At 44.3% G+C, this 22,608-nt stretch overlaps 2 protein-coding genes across 3 annotated transcripts; both read left to right on the top strand.

Annotated features, from left to right (window-relative positions):
• Positions 1 to 236: 236 nt before the first annotated feature.
• Positions 237 to 4,791, top strand: pex13 (peroxisomal biogenesis factor 13). Its single transcript, XM_049008383.1, has 4 exons — positions 237 to 373; positions 1,019 to 1,746; positions 2,212 to 2,334; positions 3,295 to 4,791. The coding sequence occupies exons 1-4, from the start codon at positions 300 to 302 to the stop codon at positions 3,639 to 3,641; spliced, it is 1,272 nt and encodes a 423-aa protein (XP_048864340.1). The 5' UTR covers positions 237 to 299; the 3' UTR covers positions 3,642 to 4,791.
• Positions 4,792 to 4,928: 137 nt separating this feature from the next.
• On the top strand, positions 4,929 to 15,269 carry sanbr (SANT and BTB domain regulator of CSR). 2 transcript variants are annotated; one of them, XM_049008382.1, is made up of 21 exons: positions 4,929 to 5,913; positions 6,941 to 7,092; positions 7,322 to 7,511; positions 8,003 to 8,093; positions 8,786 to 9,018; positions 9,246 to 9,304; positions 9,529 to 9,689; positions 10,260 to 10,346; positions 10,422 to 10,532; positions 10,624 to 10,747; positions 11,272 to 11,424; positions 11,900 to 12,042; positions 12,337 to 12,436; positions 12,649 to 12,681; positions 12,792 to 12,897; positions 13,241 to 13,329; positions 13,432 to 13,460; positions 13,830 to 13,903; positions 14,025 to 14,110; positions 14,343 to 14,428; positions 14,550 to 15,269. In XM_049008382.1, exons 2-21 carry the CDS (start codon positions 6,943 to 6,945, stop codon positions 14,584 to 14,586), a joined length of 2,142 nt encoding a protein of 713 aa, XP_048864339.1. In that variant the 5' UTR covers positions 4,929 to 5,913; positions 6,941 to 6,942; the 3' UTR covers positions 14,587 to 15,269. The 2 variants fall into 2 exon arrangements, with proteins under 2 accessions (XP_048864339.1, XP_048864337.1); XM_049008380.1 differs by having other exon boundaries at positions 4,929 to 7,092.
• Positions 15,270 to 22,608: the final 7,339 nt, after the last annotated feature.

Here is a 22,608-nt window from a genome sequence, read left to right as displayed (position 1 = left end):
TTTCATTACTAGGTATAACTAGCAGATTTGCGAAATATGGATTTATTTCAATTTGAACAATTTAATCATTTACCACTTACAGTTAATAAATACAGACTAGAACAATGCATAATAAATATTAATTATCAAAAACTTCCCAATGAATAGAGAGACTGAAACAAACATACAAAATGGTGGGTTGCGCGTTATATCGTGCCGATTTTGATCGATTGCTCTAGTCTGGCCACATACGGCAGTCTCGCGCTGCTCCTTCACCCAGGCTACTTCCGGAAGATCTGTTGGTGTTTTGGGTTTCAAGGATGGCGTCGCAGCCTCCCCAGAAACCGTGGGAAAGGCGCATTCCGGGAACCATCCCAGCTCCCGCTAACTATCGGTATCTTTTATGACATACATCTTTTCTACATCTGCGCGCAGCTGACAGCTACGTCGCGAGTTACCAGGCTAGCTGCATATGTCGCCTGGGGTGATTTAGGCCTGTTATAACAACGTGCGCCTAACTTTTTTTCTTTACTTAAACAAGGGATATAATGTAGTTTGAGAACTCATCATTCTGTCGACTAACCTCTCCGGTTAATTTTGAAGATGTTGTTTGTCTTGATAAACCTTCAGTGACAATTTCGGGACACCGTGGACAACGCGAAAGAAAAGCATTTTATCGTCATTGACATGCTATGAAGAATGCCTTAAATTATTTATTTGGTTAAAATAAAACGTAATTGATCGTCTCCCAACGTAGCACGTATCGGCTAGACGTACAAGCGTATTTGTAAGCTATCTACTTGCTCTGTATTTTTGAGGTCAAAGGTCCAGCTATGTTTACCAGTCAGACTCCGAACTTCGCACTACCGTTTTGGTCCGGTGATCTTACCCCAGTTAATATGTATTTCATGCAACTTAATGTTAAATGTATCAGCTGAACAAAAGCAGTGTTATTTAGAAGAGAGCTTATATCGGTCGTGGAAAGTTGGTGATTGGACTGTAATGGTAGCCATGTTGCTTCCTTCTGTCTTGGAAACAGATCTACAGAGTTTGGGTCTTCTGGGCTATCGAGACCAGGCCCTCCGGCCTTGACCCGTGTTGCACCACCAGTTCCCCCACGACCAGTCCAGCAATCGGGCATAGGCAGCTTGTCTACATACCGCCCTGCCTACAACTCCTACTCATCCTCATACAGTCCTTATGGGACCTCTCTCTTCGGAGGCTACAGTCCCTATGGTTATGGGGGCTACGGGCTTGGGGGTGGGCTGGGCTACAACCGCTTCCACATGGAGGATGGCCCCCCAAGTCGCTTCGTTCAGCAGGCAGAGGAGAGCAGCCGCGGAGCCTTCCAGTCCATCGAGAGCATCGTGCACGCCTTCTCGTCTGTCAGCATGATGCTAGATGCCACGTTCTCTGCCGTGTACAACAGCTTCCGTGCCGTTCTGGATGTGGCCAATCACTTCTCACGCCTCAGGGTGCACTTCACAAAAGTGCTTTCGGCGTTTGCCCTCGTCCGCTCCCTGCGTTACCTCTACCGGAGGCTGCAAAGGATGATGGGCCTGCGACGCAGTTCAGAGGTAGAAGATCTGTGGAGCGACAGTGCTGGGACAGCAGTTGCCGCTGTGGCAGCAGGAGGTGCAGCGGCAGACGATCCCATAACTGGCTCTGTCAAATCATGGCCCATCTTCCTCTTTTTCGCTGTCATCCTCGGCGGGCCCTATCTTATCTGGAAGCTTCTAAGGTCTGCTGAAGGAGAGGAGGAGAGAGGTGAGGACCATTGTGGTGGAGCTGGCAGGGAGAGGTTGTAGAGTGAGGGGGCAGACTGAAATTAATCCAGCTTCTAGATGCTTATCCTGGTTGGGGTCACAGTGGGGGAGGGGGGCTAGAGATTCTCCTACCCTGCCCTGTGGAAGTAGCCGGCAGAAGTCGTACTAGGCGGAATTGGCACGCAGAAAAAAAATGGTGTTGCGGACAGGAAACGGGAGCCAAATGAACACAATTTGGACTTGCGGTCCTCTTCGTTCGTATGTTGAAAGTTCGTAAGTAGAGGAGCGTCTGTACAGACATACTGTACTAGCTGTTGTCGGACAATGTTAAAATTTTGTGAGGAGGAGGGAAAACTGACTTTTTGGTCTGTATGCCAGGTGTACAGTTAGCTTTACTAGGAGAGCTGTTATCCATGGGGGTCCAGTTTGTAGGTCGTCTAATTCGCCAGTTTAAATCCCACTGCAGCCACTAGCTGGGCCAACGGAGATGACGACCACGTGGTGGCCAGAGCAGATTTTGACTTTGCTGCGGCATCTGAGGAGGAAATCTCTATCCAGGCTGGGGATATGCTGAACTTAGCACCAAAGGGTAAGAGATCCCGGTGCTGGGGTTGGGGGTGCTTCGTACATACTGTACATTCAGAGGTGGGTAATTCAGGTCCAGAGAGTGAAAGTCCAGACCAAGATCTTGTTTAAACCAACCAGGTGAGTATAAAGAGTCATGGAGTTGGTTGGAATAAAATCTTGGTCTGGACTTTTACTCTCCAGACCTGAACTACCCAGCTCTAGTCTCCTTTAATGGTCATTATTTGGTGCCTTTCGTTTCGTTTACAGTTTGAATGTTTTTTTATTTACTGTGAAATTCTTTCTTGCTTGCTTTATTCAGACTATAGATTTGATTCTGATAACAGTACTAATGCATTTTCATCTGATAACCAAAAATAACTATGAACAGTATATACGGTACTGTGCACAAGCCTTAGGCAGTCAAAGAAAATGTCAGTGTGACCTACATGTTGATGTAAAACTATATTATGTCTATCACAATATGTCAGCTAAGCCATTTCAAAACCTGGCCTAAAGTCACCATAGCATTTGCAGGAACCACCCAACACATTGGTGCATTTTTTTGACTCAACCACTAGCATACCATGTCTGTCTAATCAATGTCCCATCAAGTTATGCAAGTAATGAAATTAAGAGAGCTGCTGGTGAAATTTAATGAATATGTAGAATGTCTGAGGTGCCTCCGAGGAGAGGTTTGGCAGCTGAAGTTGGTCATTTAGCTGTCCAAGAAAGAAATCAATGACTTTTGGCACAACAGAAGAAATTCTTGTTCGTTTTTTTTTTTTTTGTTACTCTTAATTAGCATATGCTCCATGTTAAATAGTGTTTTTGCTCTAAGCAAACACACAGCTACTACGTAGATAAATAGCTTTAAATGTTTCCTTTGACCACCCTAAGACCTTTGCACAGTACTGTACATATGTTAAAATGGGAATATCATGGGCACATCATCCTGCTTCCATCTCCGCCTTCACTTCTACAGAACAACAGCCACGCGTCCGGGGTTGGCTCCTGGCTAGTCTGGATGGGCAGACCACAGGGCTGGTCCCCGCCAACTACGTGAAGATCCTTGGAAGAAGGAGAGGGAGGAGGCAGGCTGAGCAGGACAGGGCGGAGGAGCAGAGGCAACAGCAAGCCTTCCAGAACCCACCGCCAGTACCACCCCAAACAGCAGGGTCTATGAATACCTCGGTTACCCTTGGACACCCTGAGGTGGTGTTTGAATCTGTGTACAGGGAGATGCCCGTTATATCAGACGAAGGGTCATTTCAGTCAACTTCCACCTCTAACACTTCTGTAGTCACTGTACCTAAGAGGATCGACCCGTGACACTCATGTGTTTCAGTAGGACACATAGATGTAAACAGAGGCTGACTGCACATATGCTCTGAAATATTTCATCCCCTCAGCATCTCATGACATTGGTCATCTGCTACCTTGGTGACTGAATTCATAGGCGGTTTCAGTGTTCTTACAAAAAACCTGGAATGTACCACTTGCACAGTGCTTGCAAGGGGGTTCTGATCAAAACCCCGCAATGGTAAAAATGTGCTCCTTCACGGGAAACTGATAAAACTGAACAGACTGGGCTTAAGTAGTCGGATTATTTCACACCTGTTTGTTTTTGGTTAATCTCGTTTTCTTCTGGGTCTTTACATAAGTAATTTAAAGAAAAATACTTCGCAATTTGTCAGCTGAGATTGGTCACATTGTGAATTATGAAACAAGTGAAAAAATCATTTGTGGAAATGACACAATTTTGTAATAGTCGAAGTCATTGACATTAAATGAATTTAGAATATAGAGTTAATCGTTTGAATTGATTGAATTATGTTCATTTAAGTCAAAGAATGGCAGTAGACCGTGTGAAGTACTCATTTCTCCGTTTGGTCTGACATGCAAAGTTATAACGCGAGGATTTTAAAGAGACTTATTTTGACGAGTCCTTGCATTATGGTTACTAGAAAAGCGGTTTTAGAATACGGATGGATTTTAAGTTATTAGGTCAAAGGGTGGTACTGCGTGAAATCTGGTCTGTCGTGTTAGAAGAATGTGTCACTTATGATTTTTTTTAATGACGTGTATATGGTTAAATACCAAAATATTTCATGTGGGAGACGCAAGTTTTGTTGGTCTGGAAACCGGTCCTTAACTATTTGAATAACATTTTTTCTTCATTAAATTAACTGATTGGGGTTTGTTCAGATAACCCTCTTACCTTTCCCATGATCCCAGTTGTTATAGTTTGAAAAAGCTTGACATTTAGTTTATGAAACCACAATCTTATTTAAGTTGAATTTGATTTCCACAACCTTTCGTGGTTTGTATATTAATAATTTCCTGTTTTCTGAATGTGTGTGTGAGTGGTTATGTTTTATATCCATAGATCACAGTGGACCTTAGAAATGTCCGTTTTATCAATTGTAAATTCAGAAAGACATTTTTGGGTGACGGTTATGGCAATAAAATGTTACAAACATGCAGTGTGATTAATACCGAAAGTAAACTTAAACGTACTAATTCTTGAGGTAGACAAATGTCATTTGTGGATGCTCTCCGAATGTGGGGAAATGTTTCCGTTAACTCGTTGGCCGTTTCATTCCACGGTATACTTATATTTTCCGTTTACAGTAAAACAGCGTTAGGGGGCGTATCTGACGTGCACCGCGAAAGAGAGACATAGGGATTCGTTTTCCGATAGATTGCTTTCTCTTCGTTTGTGCAACTGAAATTCTGAAAGGGTTTATCGCAAATGTGTATGACGTCACTCCGGAGGCGTGCGAAAACGGCGCGTGACCGCACCACCAGCACCCCTACCCTTACTTGCAGAGACTTGATTGATAGATGCGCGTCCACATTTAATACCCCTATACAACCTTTGCGGCGCTGGCCCCCAAGGACACAAATACGTATTACGTGTTCGCACAGTAAAACAACAAAGAAAAATGCGAACACGATAGCCTGCCACCGAAGCAAAGCATGTGATGAAATTAGTGATTTACAATGCGAAAAAATCGTTATAATAAAATTGTGAAACATGCACCACCCTGGCGGTCATCTGCACTTGGTCTCGGCCGTCACCTAGCAACGGGGACGCCTTGTTGCACCTGCTGCACTGCGGCACCGGAAGGGAACAGAATGCCGAGCCGATCCAGCAAGCCGGCTGCCCGCCCACGACATGCTGATTCGGCGACAGTGGCTATTTTTCGGTCACTGGAGCTTACCGTCGTCCTACGTCCGGTTCTGATTGCACGGCTCGTCAACCGATCAGATCATCCCACTATAAAGTCATCTAAGGGGGTGGGCCATAGCTGGTCCTTCGATTGCTGCAGAGAGCTCCTCTACCAGAAGTGAAAAGTGGCTTGTGATGAGCATTTTAAGGCTCGCCGGTGAATCCCCCCTGCCGGAAAAAAGCTGGAAAAAATTGTTTGCCAATAAAAATAAGTCTGCACACCAAATGCTCTTCTTTTAGATAACGTGTTCAGTAGCACTGAAAGGTTTTACGCGTTTAATTTTGTCGCAACATGATGCTTAATTTGATGAAACATTTCACAGAAGAGGAACTTCCTGAATGAAGACAAATATCGGTTACGTGTGAAAAGTATGTGTATGGTAATCCGTATCGCGCATGCTTTGTTTAGTTAGTGAATCCATAGCAATGCTAATTATGTCTGGTCCATAATTTCTTTAGTACAGCATTTTCGTTTTTCTAGAACCTAATACTGAACTGTGCTGCGGCAGTGGCCTTTTCAGCCAAGGAACATGGCTTTGTGGCTGTATCTTTTGTTTATGGGATGCGTTTTCAAACCGAATAAGGGTGGACTTGGGAAAACTAGTTCTTTTGTTTGATCCTAATAGATACGTTCTGGATTTCTTATATATGCCTCATATGTCGCACCTACGCATATATCAAATTAGACAATGACACGTTGCATTGATTTATAATGCAGGAGCGCTTAAGCATGCTTGGCTAAGGTCAGATCAGGTAATCTTCGATAATCGTGGTTCGGTAGTTATACAATTTTCTTCGTTAAAAATGGTGTGTTGACTTTTCTCGACTGGGCGGGTATTTGAGAGAGGATGGCTAACATCTTACAGCATAATCGTTAACTACATTTCTTATGTGGTCAAACAGAACTCAACCAAACAAAAATGTAAACCACTGCAAAGAAATGTGACAAAAAATGCGACTATTTTGCGGGGGTATGCATACTGCAATACAAACTGACAGCGTTGCAGGTAGTTAATAGGAGAGCAACCACGGGCATGTTACATATGGAAAATATTTATCACCTACTGTACGCAACTCATCCCCATGCCCCCCTTTCGACGACAAAGTGAAATTGGCCTGTTAATGCAGCGCCACCTAAGGAGATGGCGCCCTAGGCGGCCGCCTATGTCGCCTAATGGATTGACAGGGACTGAGTATTATCCTGAAGATCTTTTTGAAAAGGACTGATGACGATTAATAAAGAGACTCATCCTGAAGCCATGTCAGACACAACCAACGATGTGCCCTTGTAGCTGTTAAACGTGTTGATGTTTTCTTTTAGTCTTTACCTTCTGTGTTGACCTTTTGTCTCACTGTTGATGTTAATCTATGATATTTTCTGTCTCTCTCCCTTTAGACATGAGTCGTTTTTGCTCTGTTAACAACAATTTCCCCTATGATAACCATATCCTCGTCTTGGACATGGTCCTGAGTTCCCTCTGGAGCGTCCCACAGCCGATTGACTGGGAGAATGTTGCTCGACTCGTGCCTGGATTTACACCCAAAGAGGTAAACTTCCTCACATACTATCTTGCTGAAAATAACGTGCGACGCGTTTAACCGCCTGTCTTGTCCTCATCCTAGTCAGATACCGCAATAAACTACTGGTTTGGATGCTGTCCAAAAGATACCGTTTATTTTTTCCGCTGGGCGTTTAACATTATGCGGTCATAGATTGGCTTTTGTTGGGTTTGTTTTTTAACTTCATTTTTTACTCCATTTTTTAAATGGTGAATAGTGTGCAAGGAGATTCGAGGAACTGAAGAACTCCGGGAGCTTCTATCATGTGGACAACCAGTGCAACCCACTAACAGTAGGGGGCAGCATGTCCTCTGACACACTGTCCCCCAACATCAAGTCTGCTCTCTTGGAACCAGACGTGGAAGGGGGGGAGATGCTGGTCAGCCCAAGCAACATCTCAGTGACTGGTGAGGGCACTGACTTTAGCACTGGGCATTGGTAGCAGTGTGCTTATTTTTCAGATTCCATTCTTCTTTGTCAATGATAGATAGATAGATAGATAGATAGATAGATAGATAGATAGATAGATAGATAGATAGATAGATAGATAGATAGATAGATAGATAGATAGATAGATAGATGATGGATGGATGGATGGATGGATGATGTTAGAAAGACAGACAGAGAGACATTGATAGATGGATGGATGGATGACAGAAAGACAGATGGATGACAGAAAGACAGATGGATGATAGATAGATAGATGGATGGATGGATGGATGACAGATGGATGGACGGATGATAGCTTTTCTCCTTGATAGTAATCATGGCTGTCACACAGACACTGCAGGTGCTTTCCAGTGCTTTGTTAGTTGCTCACACATGGATGTCAGCTCTGATGCTCCAGTCCCTGGACTCCTTCCTCAAACCTTTTTCTAACTTTTCTGTTCATCCACAGGTTTGTCTGTGACCCCTTCAGGGAGATGTACAGGGGCTGACAGCGACTGCGCCATCTCACCCGAGGAAGAGAAGGTCGATGGGGATAAGGGGTAGGCCATGCACCATCCTGAAATGGCGTGTAGTGTGGAGGCACGTCAGGGAGCTCTTCCGAAATGTTTATTGATTTATTACCTGCTTGTACATCGTGTCATGCTCTGTCCCCCGTCTCACTCTATTTTAACATACTGTAAATATTTTTAATATTTGGAGTAATGATAGGAAGTATCTGTATAGCTCATACTACTCACAGTCCTTTTTCTGTTGTTGTAATGTCATAAGTGTACATCGCAGGTTTATAAGTTAGCATAGGGTGACGTACGTGGCTGTGGAGGGCGTGTTGTGTGACTCTGCAGGTTAAGCCCCCCTGTGTCTGTAATCAGAAGGTCGCCAGTTTGAGTAGAATTATGTGTGTGTGTCTCAAAGGAGAGCAAGACAGCATATGTGGGGAAAAAACACTCAAATGTACCTGAACTCATACCTTTGCAGATGGCAAATGAAAAGGGATAATTATAGGGCCCGTTATTCATCTAAAATGATTTCCCCAACTGCTCTCTGGATTGTGCTGAAGGAAGTATGCAATACAAAGAAAAGCAACAGTATAAGAAGATAATCAGTAATAGAAAATAGCAATAATGTCTAAAATAAAAGAATAATAATACAAAATTACAGTGAAAAATAGTCAAATGATGTATTATTATATTAATTACTGGATTATAATAAGGGTTTTCTCTGTTAATTACAGGCCTAACATGGTTATCCATGTCTGCGACGAGGCCAAGAACCTGAAGCAGGACTTCATGTGTCCACGAGACCTCCTGGTGAGCGAGATGAAGTATTTTGCTGAATACCTGTCCACCAACGCCCAGCGCTGGGAGGAGGTGGACATCTCGGTGCACTGCGACATCCAGATTTTCGACTGGCTCATGAACTATGTGAAGAGGCGCATGAATGACAGCGAGGACAGGCCGAAGCTAGGTAAACATCAGGCGGGCGGTTCCTCCCTCGGGGGTTTGTGGCGCCCCCTTGTGGGAATAAAGTGCAAGGTACCAGAAGTCAGGAATGCAGGAGTGGCTCGGCCTGTTACTGACTGTGTTTTGGATGGTTGCATTGGTTTATTTTGTCATGTGTCTTGTTTTGTTGTTTTTTTTTGTCTACAGTGGTATCTGGCAGTGTGTTATGTGGTGTGTGTTTGTTGGTTTCAGAACCCAGCAATGTGATCTCAATCCTCATCTCCTCCGAGTTCTTGAAGATGGAGACTTTAGTAAGTGTTGTGTAGTGAGGCTGTGAGTCTACAGCATGCTTGCATGAAGCGTGAGTTCTTTCTGCAATTCTGTGGAGGGCGGCCACGTTCGCTTGAGGTGATTCGTGTGCATGTCCACATGGCTAGGGTAAACATGATGCATTGCAGTAGAGTAGCTATGCAGGCCGTCAGGAGCTTGCTCATGGCTATGCTCTGGATGTACACCCCCCTCCCCCTCCCCCCAGGTTGAGGAATGCGTGCAGTATTGTCATGGACACATGAGCGCCATCGTAGCCACGCCATGCAACATGAGCTGCATTAATAACAACCTCAGCACGCGCATAGCAGATCTCTTCAGCCACAGAGAGGCCGAGGAGATCAAGGACAAGAAGGACAAGTTCAAAAGGTGACTGGGGGGGGGGGGGGGACATTGTGCCAGTCCAGGGTTCAGTAGCTGAGTTGGTGATCAGCATTTAATACTTTTGTCATTTTCAAAGTATACAATTATTCTGTTAGTACTACATTGGATTTATTTAGATTTATGTAGAAAAGAGAAAAAAAGCAAGTGAGAAGTGGCACAGTGGTTGGCACTGTTGCCGTACGTCTCTGGGACCCGGGTTCGAGTCTCTGGCAGGGTTCCATGTGTTTGGAGTTTGCCGGTTCTCCCTATGTCGTTGTGGGGTTTTCTCTGGGTACTCTGGTCCCCCCCCCCCCCCCCCACCCTGTGATGGGTTGGCGCCCCATCCTGGGTGGTTCCCTGCCTTGCGCCCTTAGCCACTGGGATAGACCCCGGACCCCCCCACGACCTTGAATGGGATAAGCGGTTACAGAAAATGGATGGATATAACTTCATTGACAAATTAAATATTTAATGTATTTAATGTAGTATTTTTATATAATATATGTTCATACTTCTTTTTGGGTTTGTTTAGAAATAAATATGCAATAATATCTTTAATGTTCTTTCTTCATCTAGCAAATTGTTCCAGAAGAAAATCGAGAGGCTTTTTGACCCTGATTACAGGAATCCCGACTCCCCAGGGAATGCGTCTACCTTATACAGGTGAGATCAGCCACAGGGGTGAAACGCTGTGTGCTCCCTTTGCCAGCCTCTCTAAGATCACCCTTCGCTCCACAGGTGCAGCTTGTGCAATAAACTTCTAACCAAAGAAACAGAGAGAAAGATTTCCTGCATCCCTGGAAAAATTAACATTGATCCCACTGGAAACATCGTATACCGCCATAGCAGGTAATCACACCTCACTGGGAAAGAGAGCACCTCCACCAAACTGCTGTAATGGTTCCAGTTTCATGTCTCTTTTGTGTGCATTGACCCTAAGGCAGAAGAACTGGGATGTCCATGACTACATCAACGGTCTGTATGAGGAGCTCAAATCCTGGGAACTTGTCTACTGGAGGATCTGGGGCACTGTGAACTTCCTCACCTGCGCCTCCTGCAGGCAGGTAAGGGGGTGTGTGTCCTAGGCTGTTGCATTGTCATTTTATTGTCCTTGGTTTCAATCTCCCTGAAAGTTTTTTACATTTAATCATTTACTCTCACCTACTAGTGCCCTCCTGGTAGAATTAGGAACAAACTAACCATGTTTCCCCAGTTATTATTTTGACTCTCCAGGTAGATGTTTAAAAAATCTGGATGGCAAATGGCTGTTAGGTCTACACCCTGTAATGCAGGTGGAAAATCTGGAGCAATTACATATATTTTTTTTCCTTGGATGTCCACACACTCACTACTAGTGTTTGACAAAATGATACTTTGTGAATCGTTTGCTGTATTTTTTCACCCCACTAGATGGTGCTCTCTGTTCATAAAAGAGCACAAAGCATGCCCCAAAGAAACCCAAGAGCACCATCTAGTGGGGTGAAAAAATACAGCAAATGGTTCATGAAGTATCATTTTGTCCATCACTACTAACTACCCTTCCTCTGCACTTGTTTGTGTGAGTTGTGATGAGACCTTCTGCTGGCAGGTGTTTCTGTGCATCGAGCTGTCACAGTGCAGATATCACCCCGAAGCTGTACTGTACCCTTCCTTGGGGTCAGAGCCCACCTGGCATGGTACCGGCCTCTACCCCTGCTGCAACCAGAGGGTGCTGCGCTTCGACCCCACCGGCCTGCCTAAGGTAGTCTGCACACAGAAACACACTGGACTCCCTGCAGCCAGCCAACAGAATGATGGTACAGGTTGTCGTCGACTTATGACCTACGCGGTTTACGACTGATTTACTTTACAACCACTCCGAGACCACAAATATGCCGTCACAAGCATGAGTTTTCCCACCAACTACTGGCAGCAATGAACTAAGAGGATGGTTATAAAAAGTGTAAAAACACCTAACAATATGACTTAAAGATGATATAATTTTATTATACAGTAAACTACACATACGATCATTTCTGCATAGAAAATAAAGGGCTGACTTACGACCAAATCGTCATGCAACCAGTAAGTCGGATCCAATTGCGGTCGTAAGTCAACAACGACCTGTACAGCTATACATATACACATCAGCTATACTGTACAATATCATAACATATGATAAACAGCAAATACAGCTGATTTTCACTTGTCCTTCCTTCTCTCTCTGTGCTTGTAAGGGCTGTAAGATGAAGGATCATTTTGTGGCTGAGGAGGCCGACTGCGGTGACGCCCAACTGAGCTCAGATCAGGCGCGAGTGTTTGAGGACCTTCTCCTGCACAGAGAGGCAGTGTGCATGCCCAGCTCCCAAGTGCCTGATGGGTAAGCCACACTAGTACCCACATGTAGCGCTCGGCACGGGGCCATCCAGTACTGCAAGATTACCCAGAATACCCCAGCCGGGCCAAGCCAGTGACCAATAAAAGTGAGATTTCCCTTGTGGCCTAAAACTAAAGTACATTTACTTAATTGGTATTATCATGTCATTCGCCATCATATAAAATGCAAAAAGTGACATATTATGAGTTGTTTAATGAAAAGTAAGGAAGAGCTGAGGGCTGTGGAAATTTCCCGGCTGACTCCCCCGTGGCCGTGTTTCGTTTGATGTGATCTCAGTGCAGAGGACCCTGCTGCCGGAGGGGAACGACCCCAGGACTGTGACATCCTGCTGGAGCCTGGCGCCCTACGGACTCCCAAACCGGGCGACATCACAACGGTGAGGTCATGGCCACGGGGTTAGGCAGGCATCATGGGTATGTCACATACAGAGGATTCCTTATTGATTATTGTAATTCTTCAGTCCCTGCCTGTGTTTGTCCTGGAATTAAGGATTGTGCGAGTTATTTTGCGAGTTTAATATGTATTTGCGGGTAGTTTTACATTTCTTAAGGAATTGAACCTCTAATTTTGCTTTTTATTTGTTTACAGTTTTCACTGTTGAGAAACTGGAGCTTGCAGCTGGTATGTCAAAAAGAAAAGTACAGAGCAGGATTTGCTTTGGAATATAACGGATCCTATGGGACACGGTTGGATTCCAGTAAGCCCAGTTAACACCTCGCTCCGTCACACAGAGGCAGCAGTCCCTGCTCTCTGAAGACGAAGAATACACCACCGGCTCCGAGGTGACAGAGGATGAGGTCGGGGACGAAGAGGAGATCTCCAGGAAACAAGAAAAAGGTCTGGTGTATATCCACCAATAGGTGGCAGCATTTTCACTTTTTCTTAAGAGCAGCTACACCGAACCTGCTACGCTCACTCTGTTTACATGAAAAAAAAAACGGACCTTGTTAAATATTTGAACTTTGCTCTATATATGTTTCCATGCAATATATGGGTCATTTAGTAAAAATTCGCTGTTGCATTACTCAGTTCTCTTTTCTCACTCACTGCAGTTTTTGCGATGCGTACAGCATGTCTGTATACCCTCGGGCTTTTAAATAATGCATGCTGCTAATCGGATTGCTAGAGACAGCGCCAAGGGTCTAATCCATTAGGTAAGAGCGAGATGAAATGTGCACAGGTGCAAAGAAAGCCAAGAGGCCGAGCAAACCTCTGAAGAGGCAGATGTCATCGCCGCGTTTCCAGCGGAAGGAGCGGAGGCCGGAAAAGGTGGGAAGCCTTTCTGCTGGATGGCCGTGCCGCGGTTTCACGTTATCTTCTCGGCCTGCGTGTCGTGCCGTTCCATAACCAGCAGCTCCTGTCCTGTTTTAGGCACCTTCCCGGGACACGACGCCGTTCACGTGAGTCCGCCTGGTCTTTTACAGGGTTCAGCTGGAATTCTTTCCAAACGTTCCTCCTCCTGCAGTCCAGTGACATGAGTTCACGTGAATCCGTGACTCAGATTTCCCTGGATGCCCATGTAGGTGATTGTGCCTTAACCTCACGCCCGGTTCCTCCCAGAATGAGCTCTGAAATCACCGTGACAATAATAGCATAGGCTGAAAGGGTATTTGTTATTTTTTTGTAGCTTTGGGGTTAAAACCTTGTACGTCTTTGAGCCAGATGCCTGCTTTGGCATGACGGGACGGGAGGCACTGAGCCACGGCCCATTTCTGGCGTGTAAAACTCTTGCTGTAACATTTGATCTCCACTGGGCTGATTTTTCACAGAGTGAGCCTTCAGAAGAGCAAATGGGACAGCAGCCGCTCCATGCGATTCAACCAAGACGCCCAACGAGAAGAAGGTGAGACAAAATTTATAAGAAAAACCAGTGTTGCATCCTCCCCCCCACTGTAGACAAAAAAACTGTCTAATTCATAACCCCCAACATACACGCTGTTGTTTTACCCCCTGAAACACGGCAGATCAGCGAAGGATGGTTGAAATCATTGAGCATCTCACCAAGATCAGATTTGGTGACTTGGAGCAGAGCAAATCAAAGGAAACTGAGGCAAGTCTCTGACATTGCAAAAAGCTACTGTTTTCTTACACTGCGAAATACTATCTAAGGGCATCACTGGAGTTCATATGTTATATGCAGTTTTATTTTGTTTGAAGTATTTTCAAACTGCTCGTTTCCACTATGGAAGTAGACATGATGGAGTTTCAGGCTTTGCTCAAAACCGATGTGATCTGATGGAGATGAGATGTGAGCGGGATTGTTACTGCCGCTCTTCTTGTAGCATGCGGGAGGGGTCTACTCCAGACTGGAGGCCCAGATCATGGCCCAAGCCAGCAGCAGACAGTCCAGCTCAGAAAAGACTCTCAGGTAAGGATGGACCATTTGAAGGTCTGAGCAGCTTCGAGGGCTGTGAAATCATGCTACTGTAAACTGCAGTGTATGTCCAGCTGTTCCCCCTTCGGTCTTAATCATTGTATGATCTCTTCAGAGCAAAGGCACGTCTTACACAGGGAAGACCGACCTAGAGAAGGAAGACCAGCAGTGGCCTGGTGCTCCTTGTAGCCGCTCCCAGGATCTCTCCCCGGAAGGTGCCTGAGGCCCAGTCTCCTCCCCCGCCCCCACCCCTCCACCCCCAGGCCATCCCCTGTCCTCAGGTTCCCTGCCCAGCTTCGCCTCGCGTGGCCTGGTTTCAGCCAGAGACCCGCAGCCCTCTCAGGCCGATTCAGGTGACTTTGTAACACTCACCTCCTGTCAGCTTCTCGCCTGGATCTTCTCCCCGGCCGACTGCGGTGCACTGCTCCCCGGAACTCAGCACTGGGGATTAAAATTACAGCTAGAGCTGCTTTAAAAAAAAAAAACGGGAGCAAACCTAAGTCCATACCGGCGCCCTCAGGACAAAGATAACGGGAAATCACTGGGTGTCTAAGGAAGGGCAAAACTGATCTTGCTATTGGTCGCAGTTTAATCCTAATTCCATACTTAAATGTGTGTTTTTACTTTTATTTAAAAAATTTTTCAGCCCTTCTAGGAAGACGTATATCACTGGGTTCAGCTTGTGACCATTTACTCCTGGTTTAGTTTTAGGTAATGATGTAACAAACTAACCTGAAGCTGAGTATATCAATACTCTGGGTAAAATATCTAGAATTGTTGAAGATGTCATGTACTCAGATTGCACTAATATTCCATTAATAAAACTTTAAATTGCTTTCTTTGGGGTGTTTCTATATTTCCTGTGTTCACTTCTTTATTTACTGGCACAATGAAACACTTGTGTTGAAAATGAAGATGATCTTCAAGATTGTTGCTGGCTGTGGGCAGTGGTGGCTTAATGGTTTTCATTACACTTCTCCGTGTTTCGGTTTTCTCTAATGCCTTTTCCGTAGCAGAAAATCAAACCTGGCGGCTTTACCCAGATGCTCCCGGATGATTTATTCCAGAATGAGACACTGAAGCGTACGTTGCACCAGAGTGTAGCTATACGGACTTTAGCCGGTTGTGCCTTAGTTAGCCTGCATCGACAGTCTATCCCCAGCACCATGTATGGCTTTCTGGAAGAATGACAAGTCTTAGAAACGAATAAAATATTATTAATGGAAAGAAACAAGGTGTTTGCTGTTTCTGCTCTGGTGACTGTGGTGTCAGCAATCTAGCTATAGACTTCGTGACGCTGGAGCCAACTTGGCTGTGATCTTACGCATGGGGATGGCTGAGAGCATCTTACTGTACATCTTCCAGGGATGATCCTGTTTTCATTATGTTGATGTGTATATTTGATGGAGTCCAGTTCTGGTACCTCAATACTTTCTTTAGTCATTCAGAAGACAAACTATCAAGCCACTAAAATATGGATGTACTCATCTCTATCAAAAGGTCAATATTAACTCTGATCTAAACCCAGAGCTTAGGTCACCTGCATCAACCGATACTAAGGAGGTGAGTTGAGCAGAGTTTTATGGTTTGCTGGTTGTAGAGTTGATTTTCAAGTAGCCAATCACACAGCAGCAAACGAGGGCTTCGGTTGGCCGTTGCAGCTGTGAGGCGTAACGAACACAGATCAGCCACCTCGAACCCTTGATTCCTGGAGCAGCGGCTGGACGTCCTCTACCTGGGGAAAGCTGAGAATTAATTTGATTATCAGAAGCACTCTGGTATAATGAGCCCCCGCTTTCTAAAGCCAAGCAAATTTTAAGTTTGTGTCCATCCTGCTCCAGAGGCTTTGCCAGTGCTCTGTGTCTCAGGGAGCGATGGGGAACGAAGGATGTGTTAGTGTTTATCTCTACAACAAATCATACAAAACATACTCATTTGATTATTGCCTCCAAGGTAAATGATTTCATACAATTTAATGATGCAGCTGTATGTTTAGAAGAATTTGCTCTATTCCTGCTTTTGCAAAATACTGCCTGATGGTGCAACTTCAGTAATTTTGTTAAATAATATGTATTATGTTGATGTGTTTTGCAAGGTGTATCTCTGCTCTCTCACCAGACAGCAGAAATGGTTCATCACTAGCTAAGAACACATACTTATAACAAGATGGCTGCTTTAAATGTACCAGTATCAGTTATCAGGAGGGACATCCTGCAATGTTTCATTCTTTGGAGACGGATTCCCATTCCTCTTGTACGGTATCCAGTTAAATGACACCCAGAGGTGCCCTAAATGCAAGTGTTAGTTAAACAATAATGATAGTGCTTCTGAGACGGTGACTGAACCCAAATTGTTTCAGGAGAAAAAAAAAATATGAGTAAATTAATGTGTCTTAAATTACTCATATGTCGAATAATATTATACGGTAATGAAAGTAACGCATTTTTCTCAAATCCGTGTAGCACACAGTTAAGAAAAGTGTTTGCAGCTGGTTATTCTGAAAATGTTCACGTAGAATGCAAGATTCTCCTCCTCGGGGTCAGTGGGGGCTTTACATGGCCCCTCTAATGTCCCCCACCTTACAGTCCACTGCAGGACACACACTGGAATAAACCCACAAAGCAGAGGGAAGTCAGCTCCGCATGAACTAAGCAAGGAATCGAACCCACAGCTCTGGGGGTGTGAGCCTGTAATGCCACCTATTGAGCAACTTCAGTATTGCATACGACTTTATATTATAAGGTACCTTATGAAAGACCGGAAACCCAAAAAGACTGCAAATACAGTACTGAAGTGCTGCGGTGATCACATGAACAGCTCAGGCACTTCGCAGCTCGGGGGGGGGGGGGGGGTGGGAGTCTGTAGCTGCCCATAGTGTGTGATTATGTTGGTGCCCTGTGAGGGACTGGCAAGCTCTCCATGGTATTTCCAAGGCTTCTGGCTCACCAAAACCCCACACTGAATACGAGGTGGGAAGAGGGATCATTAGGAATTCAATGATTACTATTTATATGGATCCCAGGAATGGGGCTGCATTGTTCTCTATTGTATCTCAAGATCTCCGAGCCTCTAATTAGTACCTTAATTATAGGTTTGATTTCCCTTCCTTGGAATTAAACATTATTGTACACGATCCTTTGTTTCCCGCCTGGTCTGGAATGGTAAATCAATCCCACCATAAATACTTAGGCCACCTTAGGAGAGTTACCCCCTTTACACTTGCGTGTGAGCTGTGTGAGGACAATATTCAAATAACGCACGACTGACTCAACATCCCTTGATCCACTTTGAAAATAAAAATTTCGCCCACTGACATTGTGTCCCGTGAGTTTCTGTCTTCATTTTTAGTGCTCATGTGCTTTGTGAGGATGATATCTGCAAAGATCTTGACTGCCTATGAAAACGTGACCTGGCTGTTGAGTAGGAATTCAGACAACTGAAATATACTATTGAGTCTTCATTCGGCATTTGTAACAGTCGAAGTGTAGAATTTATAGAAAATGTTGCTGTCGCGCCATGGAAAATGGGTTCGGCCCTGAAGAAATCGCAGCAAAGCTGTCAGTATTAGCTCTGCAGCAAAATGCCAGGGAGTGGATGGTGGTGTTTACCTTCCCAGCTGCCATGCTGAATGTTTTACAGTAAAGAACATGCGGGGAAAAAATCGATTTATAAGTGTGTGGGGGGGGGGGGGGGGGGTGGTTGTTCTCCTTCTGTTTATCTGCCTTAGAAGTCTAAAGAAGGAGGTGGGCAGGAATATCAATGTCATCAGGTTCTCCAGGGGTATGGACAGAACCTCAATGAGTGTCACTGCCTCTGACCTCTGGGGTGGGACTGCTGCTCCCTTGGAGAACATCAGGAGGTACACAGCTCAGGTAGGGCTGTTGTTGGCTCTGCCTTTTGTTGTGTGTCATTTCATGCTGGTCACACCATGCAGCTGCCCCCCTCCCCATCCCCCCCCCTTCTGTAGCAAGATGCAAGGTGAGCAGAAAAGCGTGATGGCCCAGCTGGGGATGGAGGACGGAGAGAAGTGTGACTTTCTGGAGAAAAATGTTGAGGAAACGACATTCAGCTGCTGAGGTCATATTAAAAATCGCTGGTGTGAATTACAGTAACTCAACCTTGAAATATGAGGTTAGATGTCAATTGTAGCCATGCCACTAAAGAACAAAATGATGCATGTCTAAGTCTTGAAACTGACCAAAATTTGTCATTCTGCATTGCAGAAAATGGTATAACTTGAAGGAAAAAAACATTGTGACTCCCACTCGAAAAATATCCAGCATTCTTCCACACAAAGGTGAGATTTGTTTGTTGTTTGAATTATTGAATGATCCTGCAGCGCTGAGAGGAAACTCAGTTTCCAGAATACACTACAGAAAATCGTGGTATTGTTTGCTGTTATGTATTATGTAAATAGTCTATTATGTTGCCATAGTACAGTTCAACAGATTGCCGCTCAATAAAAGTAAGACCTCTATAAAGATTCTGTAGTATCTATAGCGCTGTAATTAATATTTCTGACGATTTTTTTTGTAACAATTATTGACTGTGATAGAACTGAGCTGTAAAACTCAACCAACCCATGAGTGTATTTCTCTCTAAATGTATTTTAAACGTCGAGTCCTGTAACTAGGCTTCACCTTCCGTAAAGCAGTTTTGCTTTTAGACATTTGTCAGATTGCCAGATGTAAACCCAATATAGGTGAATACAAGACTGAGGGTTCATGGTCAGTTAGACTGAAGGCATGCAAACGGATTTTCATAATTAGTGTATTTTAGCAGTGCAGAATTTTATGTTTTCCAAAGGATAGTGTGTCTGTACTAAAGATTTGGTTCCAAGAACTAGAATGAATGACTCATAGGTAGTCATGTCGGGCTATTAATAATGTGGGAGTACTAGCCTAAACCAGTTAGTGTTAAGGGAGCCTTGAGGGATGCCTTCTGCAGAGGCATGTCCTAAGAACATTCCAAAAAGTTTAACACATTTGGTCTAAAGATATTTCTTTGTACATATTGTTTTAATGCCATTTTTATGCCAAGTTTACCATTAAATCCATGTTCCAAAATTTGTATTTCCTTTTCAGCTAAATAGGTGAGTAAGCCATTGTTTACCTTAGCTGCATTTATTTATTTATTATTATTTTTTTATAAAAGTACAGGTACAATTTTACAAATAAGCACTATGTATATAAGCACTATGTATATAACGTGCTCTGGGAAAAAATGAGATTACAGGAAATGCTTGTTACACTCATTTCTCAATTTATGGGTGTGTGTCTGTGTAAAATATACATTTTTTTTGCAGAGTGCAGCCTGGCTTCCCTGCTTCTCATTAATGAAGGGCTTCCTCTTTGCTTTAAGGGACTTCAGTCCTGCTTCTAGGAGCCTGATACGAACTGTCCTAGACATGCACTTCACATCACTTAATGTTTCCCATTCCTTTTGTAGGTCACTTGAAATCATCCTCCGATTTATGAGGCACTGCCGGATAAGTTGACGGTCATCTCTGACATTACATGAGTTGCTTCTGCCCTCTACCCAGCTGGTTTTTGGTCATCGTCAGTGTCTCCTGATTCACTGTGATCTTCTGCACTGCCGTCTTAGAAACTTTGAGCCTGGAAGCAGCCTGAGGCTCAGTATATCCTTCTGCCATCAGAACCAGGATTAAACCAGGATTTAAAAATGCAGATAAAACAAAAAATACACTTGTCTCAACTTTTTCCAGAGCGCTATATATACATACATTATATATATATATATATATATATATATATATATATATATATATATATATATATATATATATATATATATATACACACACACACACACACACACATACACCCCCCCACCCCACACACACACACACGTAGTGCAAACTGCAGAAACAAGAGGTAGCAGGAACCATCATAGACCATCCTGGGGGAGGTGCAGAGGAAAAACTGTTATCCATGTTTTTGGTAACTCCCTGCATAGATACATTACTGCACAGATTACAGCAAGGGAAGCAAGCGCTACATTTCTTATCAGAGGGAATCACCTGCTTCCGATGCTAAATATAGCTTATTTCTTGGGTGTGCGTGCCACATGTAGCGCGTTACAATGACGCGCTCTGCTCGAGTGCTAGAGCTTCAGCCCCCTTGTCATGCTGTATTTCGCAGGAGCCGGTGCTGACGCTGTGACCGGTGAGTCAGCGTGACAGTAGCTGTCTAAAACCTGCATCTTTTTGTTAAAAGTCATCAAACTCGCGTGTGAAGTACAAGAGGAAGACCCTTTCCCCGTGGAAGTCTCCCAATCTGTGGAGATGGGAGAAATTTCAAAACGCGGCGTAACTCACCCAAGGGACCAAGCTTACCGCCAGCCGTCATTTGTGAAGCAAATGGCGTGCCCTTGTAATCTGTGTCAGACGACTGCGTTTGCTAATCAAGTATAGCGTCATTTCCAAGTCAGTATATGACATTTCAGTATTTTTGCGTGCGGTGGGGGCGGAGTTTATGAGATTATAGCACTAGCCTAAATACTTTTACATTATCTAAAAATGGGCTGATCCAAATACTATGTGTGACTAAGTGGCCTTAATGCAAACGTTTGGGGCGCCTGTGTGAGAGGAGAACAAAGGCTTCTTTTAAAAAGCAGAGAAAATGTACAGTATTTTAGTACAATGACGCCATGACTTCCTACCCAAAGTGTGTATATGCTGGCTGCAATGAATTGTTTTCAATTACAGTGTTTTCAGCAGTTGTTTTTAATCACATCTGGAATTAATCTGTGCAACAAATGCCAGGATTGCCTGCCAGTGTAGGTCCTGGAGTTGGATGCAGTCATATCTTCGACCTTCTGTAGTTATAGATCATTAGGGGCCCTTTATAAGTAATAATATAATTTATTTTTTATAAAGTCATCTCCTCCTCTGAGTACTTGCAGACTCTGCTTCTGAACTGTATTGAGAGTCACTGGGTAAAGCACAGGTTTCTAATCTTTGTGACATCTGCTGAAAGCGTCCCTCAGCCTTTGGGGCTTGGTGATTAAAGAGCGTCCTCTTGTGATTAATTGGGGGGGGGGGGGCCCTCAGGTAGACTTCTGGACATGCAGGCTGGAGAGAGCACTCACTTCCCGCAGTCTCGGGGGATAACGTACTGGCAGGGCCGCCCCTGTGGGTGGGCATTGGCACAGCCTTGGCATGGAATGAAGCTCGGCTGACTTCCGAAAAGCAGTCACAGGTGGTACTTGTGTCGTTTTTCACCAACGCAAGTGTTACATTCCAAACCCTGGTATATGTTACCGGCGACAAGAGAGGAGAAAGGGGAAAATAAATGCCGCGCTGAAACTTTCCTAGAGTGTCAAGCTTATACTCATGGTTCACATGTCCCTTGTTGAAGTGAAGGGTGCCATTTAAAGGTGTCCACTGGGTTCAGCAATGGCCCTGCCCTTAACGTATCACTTTCCAAGCAAGTTTGATTTTGTGTATGGAATTCTTCCAGCTTCTTATTTCCAGTCACTTCCCTCCAACCGGCTCTGCGGTACAAGGTTCTCTAGGTGAAGGGAATCGAGAGAGATACGGGGTAAACTGACGATCTGCCCGCACCACTTCCACAATTACCTGCGACGCCAGAGTCATCAGGAATTGTTTTTAACCTGTTCGTGTGTGAAGCCGTTACTAATAGTTGAAAGTGACTGTTCAACGTTAAATGTTAAGCTGCTTAGAAGTGACTCATCTGACTAGCAACTACATTTTTACAAATTTCAGGCTGTCGTTAGACACTGTTAAAAGGCTTCATGAGTTTTCAAGTGAGCGTGCTCATTTAATGAAACCCCAACACATTAAAATCCACTTATCTGCATATTTGCTAATGCTCCTTAACGCCATAGAGTAATTTACAGTGCAGATACTGACTAGCTGCTAGGATGACTCAAATAACCAGATAAAGCATTTTTACCCTCTATAGGTTTTGCTTTCACTGCTGTGCACAAAGCATCACTCTGTGGAGCCATTTCCGGTCACCTCCCAGTGGAGTCACTACACGCACACATTTTGAAACTGAATTTTAAAACCTAATGTTTATGCTGAGTCAAACAACCTGTTGGATTCAAACTCTCCAGAGCCACTTCCATAATAATTAATGACCATGAAGTGCAAATATCAGTCCCACACGCAACTCCACATCATACCAGTA

This window comes from Brienomyrus brachyistius, chromosome 3, assembly GCF_023856365.1.
Source record: "Brienomyrus brachyistius isolate T26 chromosome 3, BBRACH_0.4, whole genome shotgun sequence".
NCBI lineage: Eukaryota > Metazoa > Chordata > Actinopteri > Osteoglossiformes > Mormyridae > Brienomyrus > Brienomyrus brachyistius.
This window is presented reverse-complemented; position numbering and strand designations above follow the sequence as displayed.

Excerpts from the sequence above, each read along its gene's own strand:
- pex13 (XM_049008383.1), top strand. The coding sequence starts at position 300 with ATGGCGTCGCAGCCTCCCCAGAAACCGTGGGAAAGGCGCATTCCGGGA. Across the intron at positions 374-1,018 it reads CCAGCTCCCGCTAACTATCG|ATCTACAGAGTTTGGGTCTT; the intron begins GTATCTTTTATG and ends TCTTGGAAACAG. Across the intron at positions 2,335-3,294 it reads GCTGAACTTAGCACCAAAGG|AACAACAGCCACGCGTCCGG; the intron begins GTAAGAGATCCC and ends TCACTTCTACAG.
- sanbr (XM_049008380.1), top strand. The coding sequence starts at position 6,913 with ATGATATTTTCTGTCTCTCTCCCTTTAGACATGAGTCGTTTTTGCTCT. Across the intron at positions 10,347-10,421 it reads AATGCGTCTACCTTATACAG|GTGCAGCTTGTGCAATAAAC; the intron begins GTGAGATCAGCC and ends TTCGCTCCACAG. Across the intron at positions 12,898-13,240 it reads CTCCAGGAAACAAGAAAAAG|GTGCAAAGAAAGCCAAGAGG; the intron begins GTCTGGTGTATA and ends AAATGTGCACAG.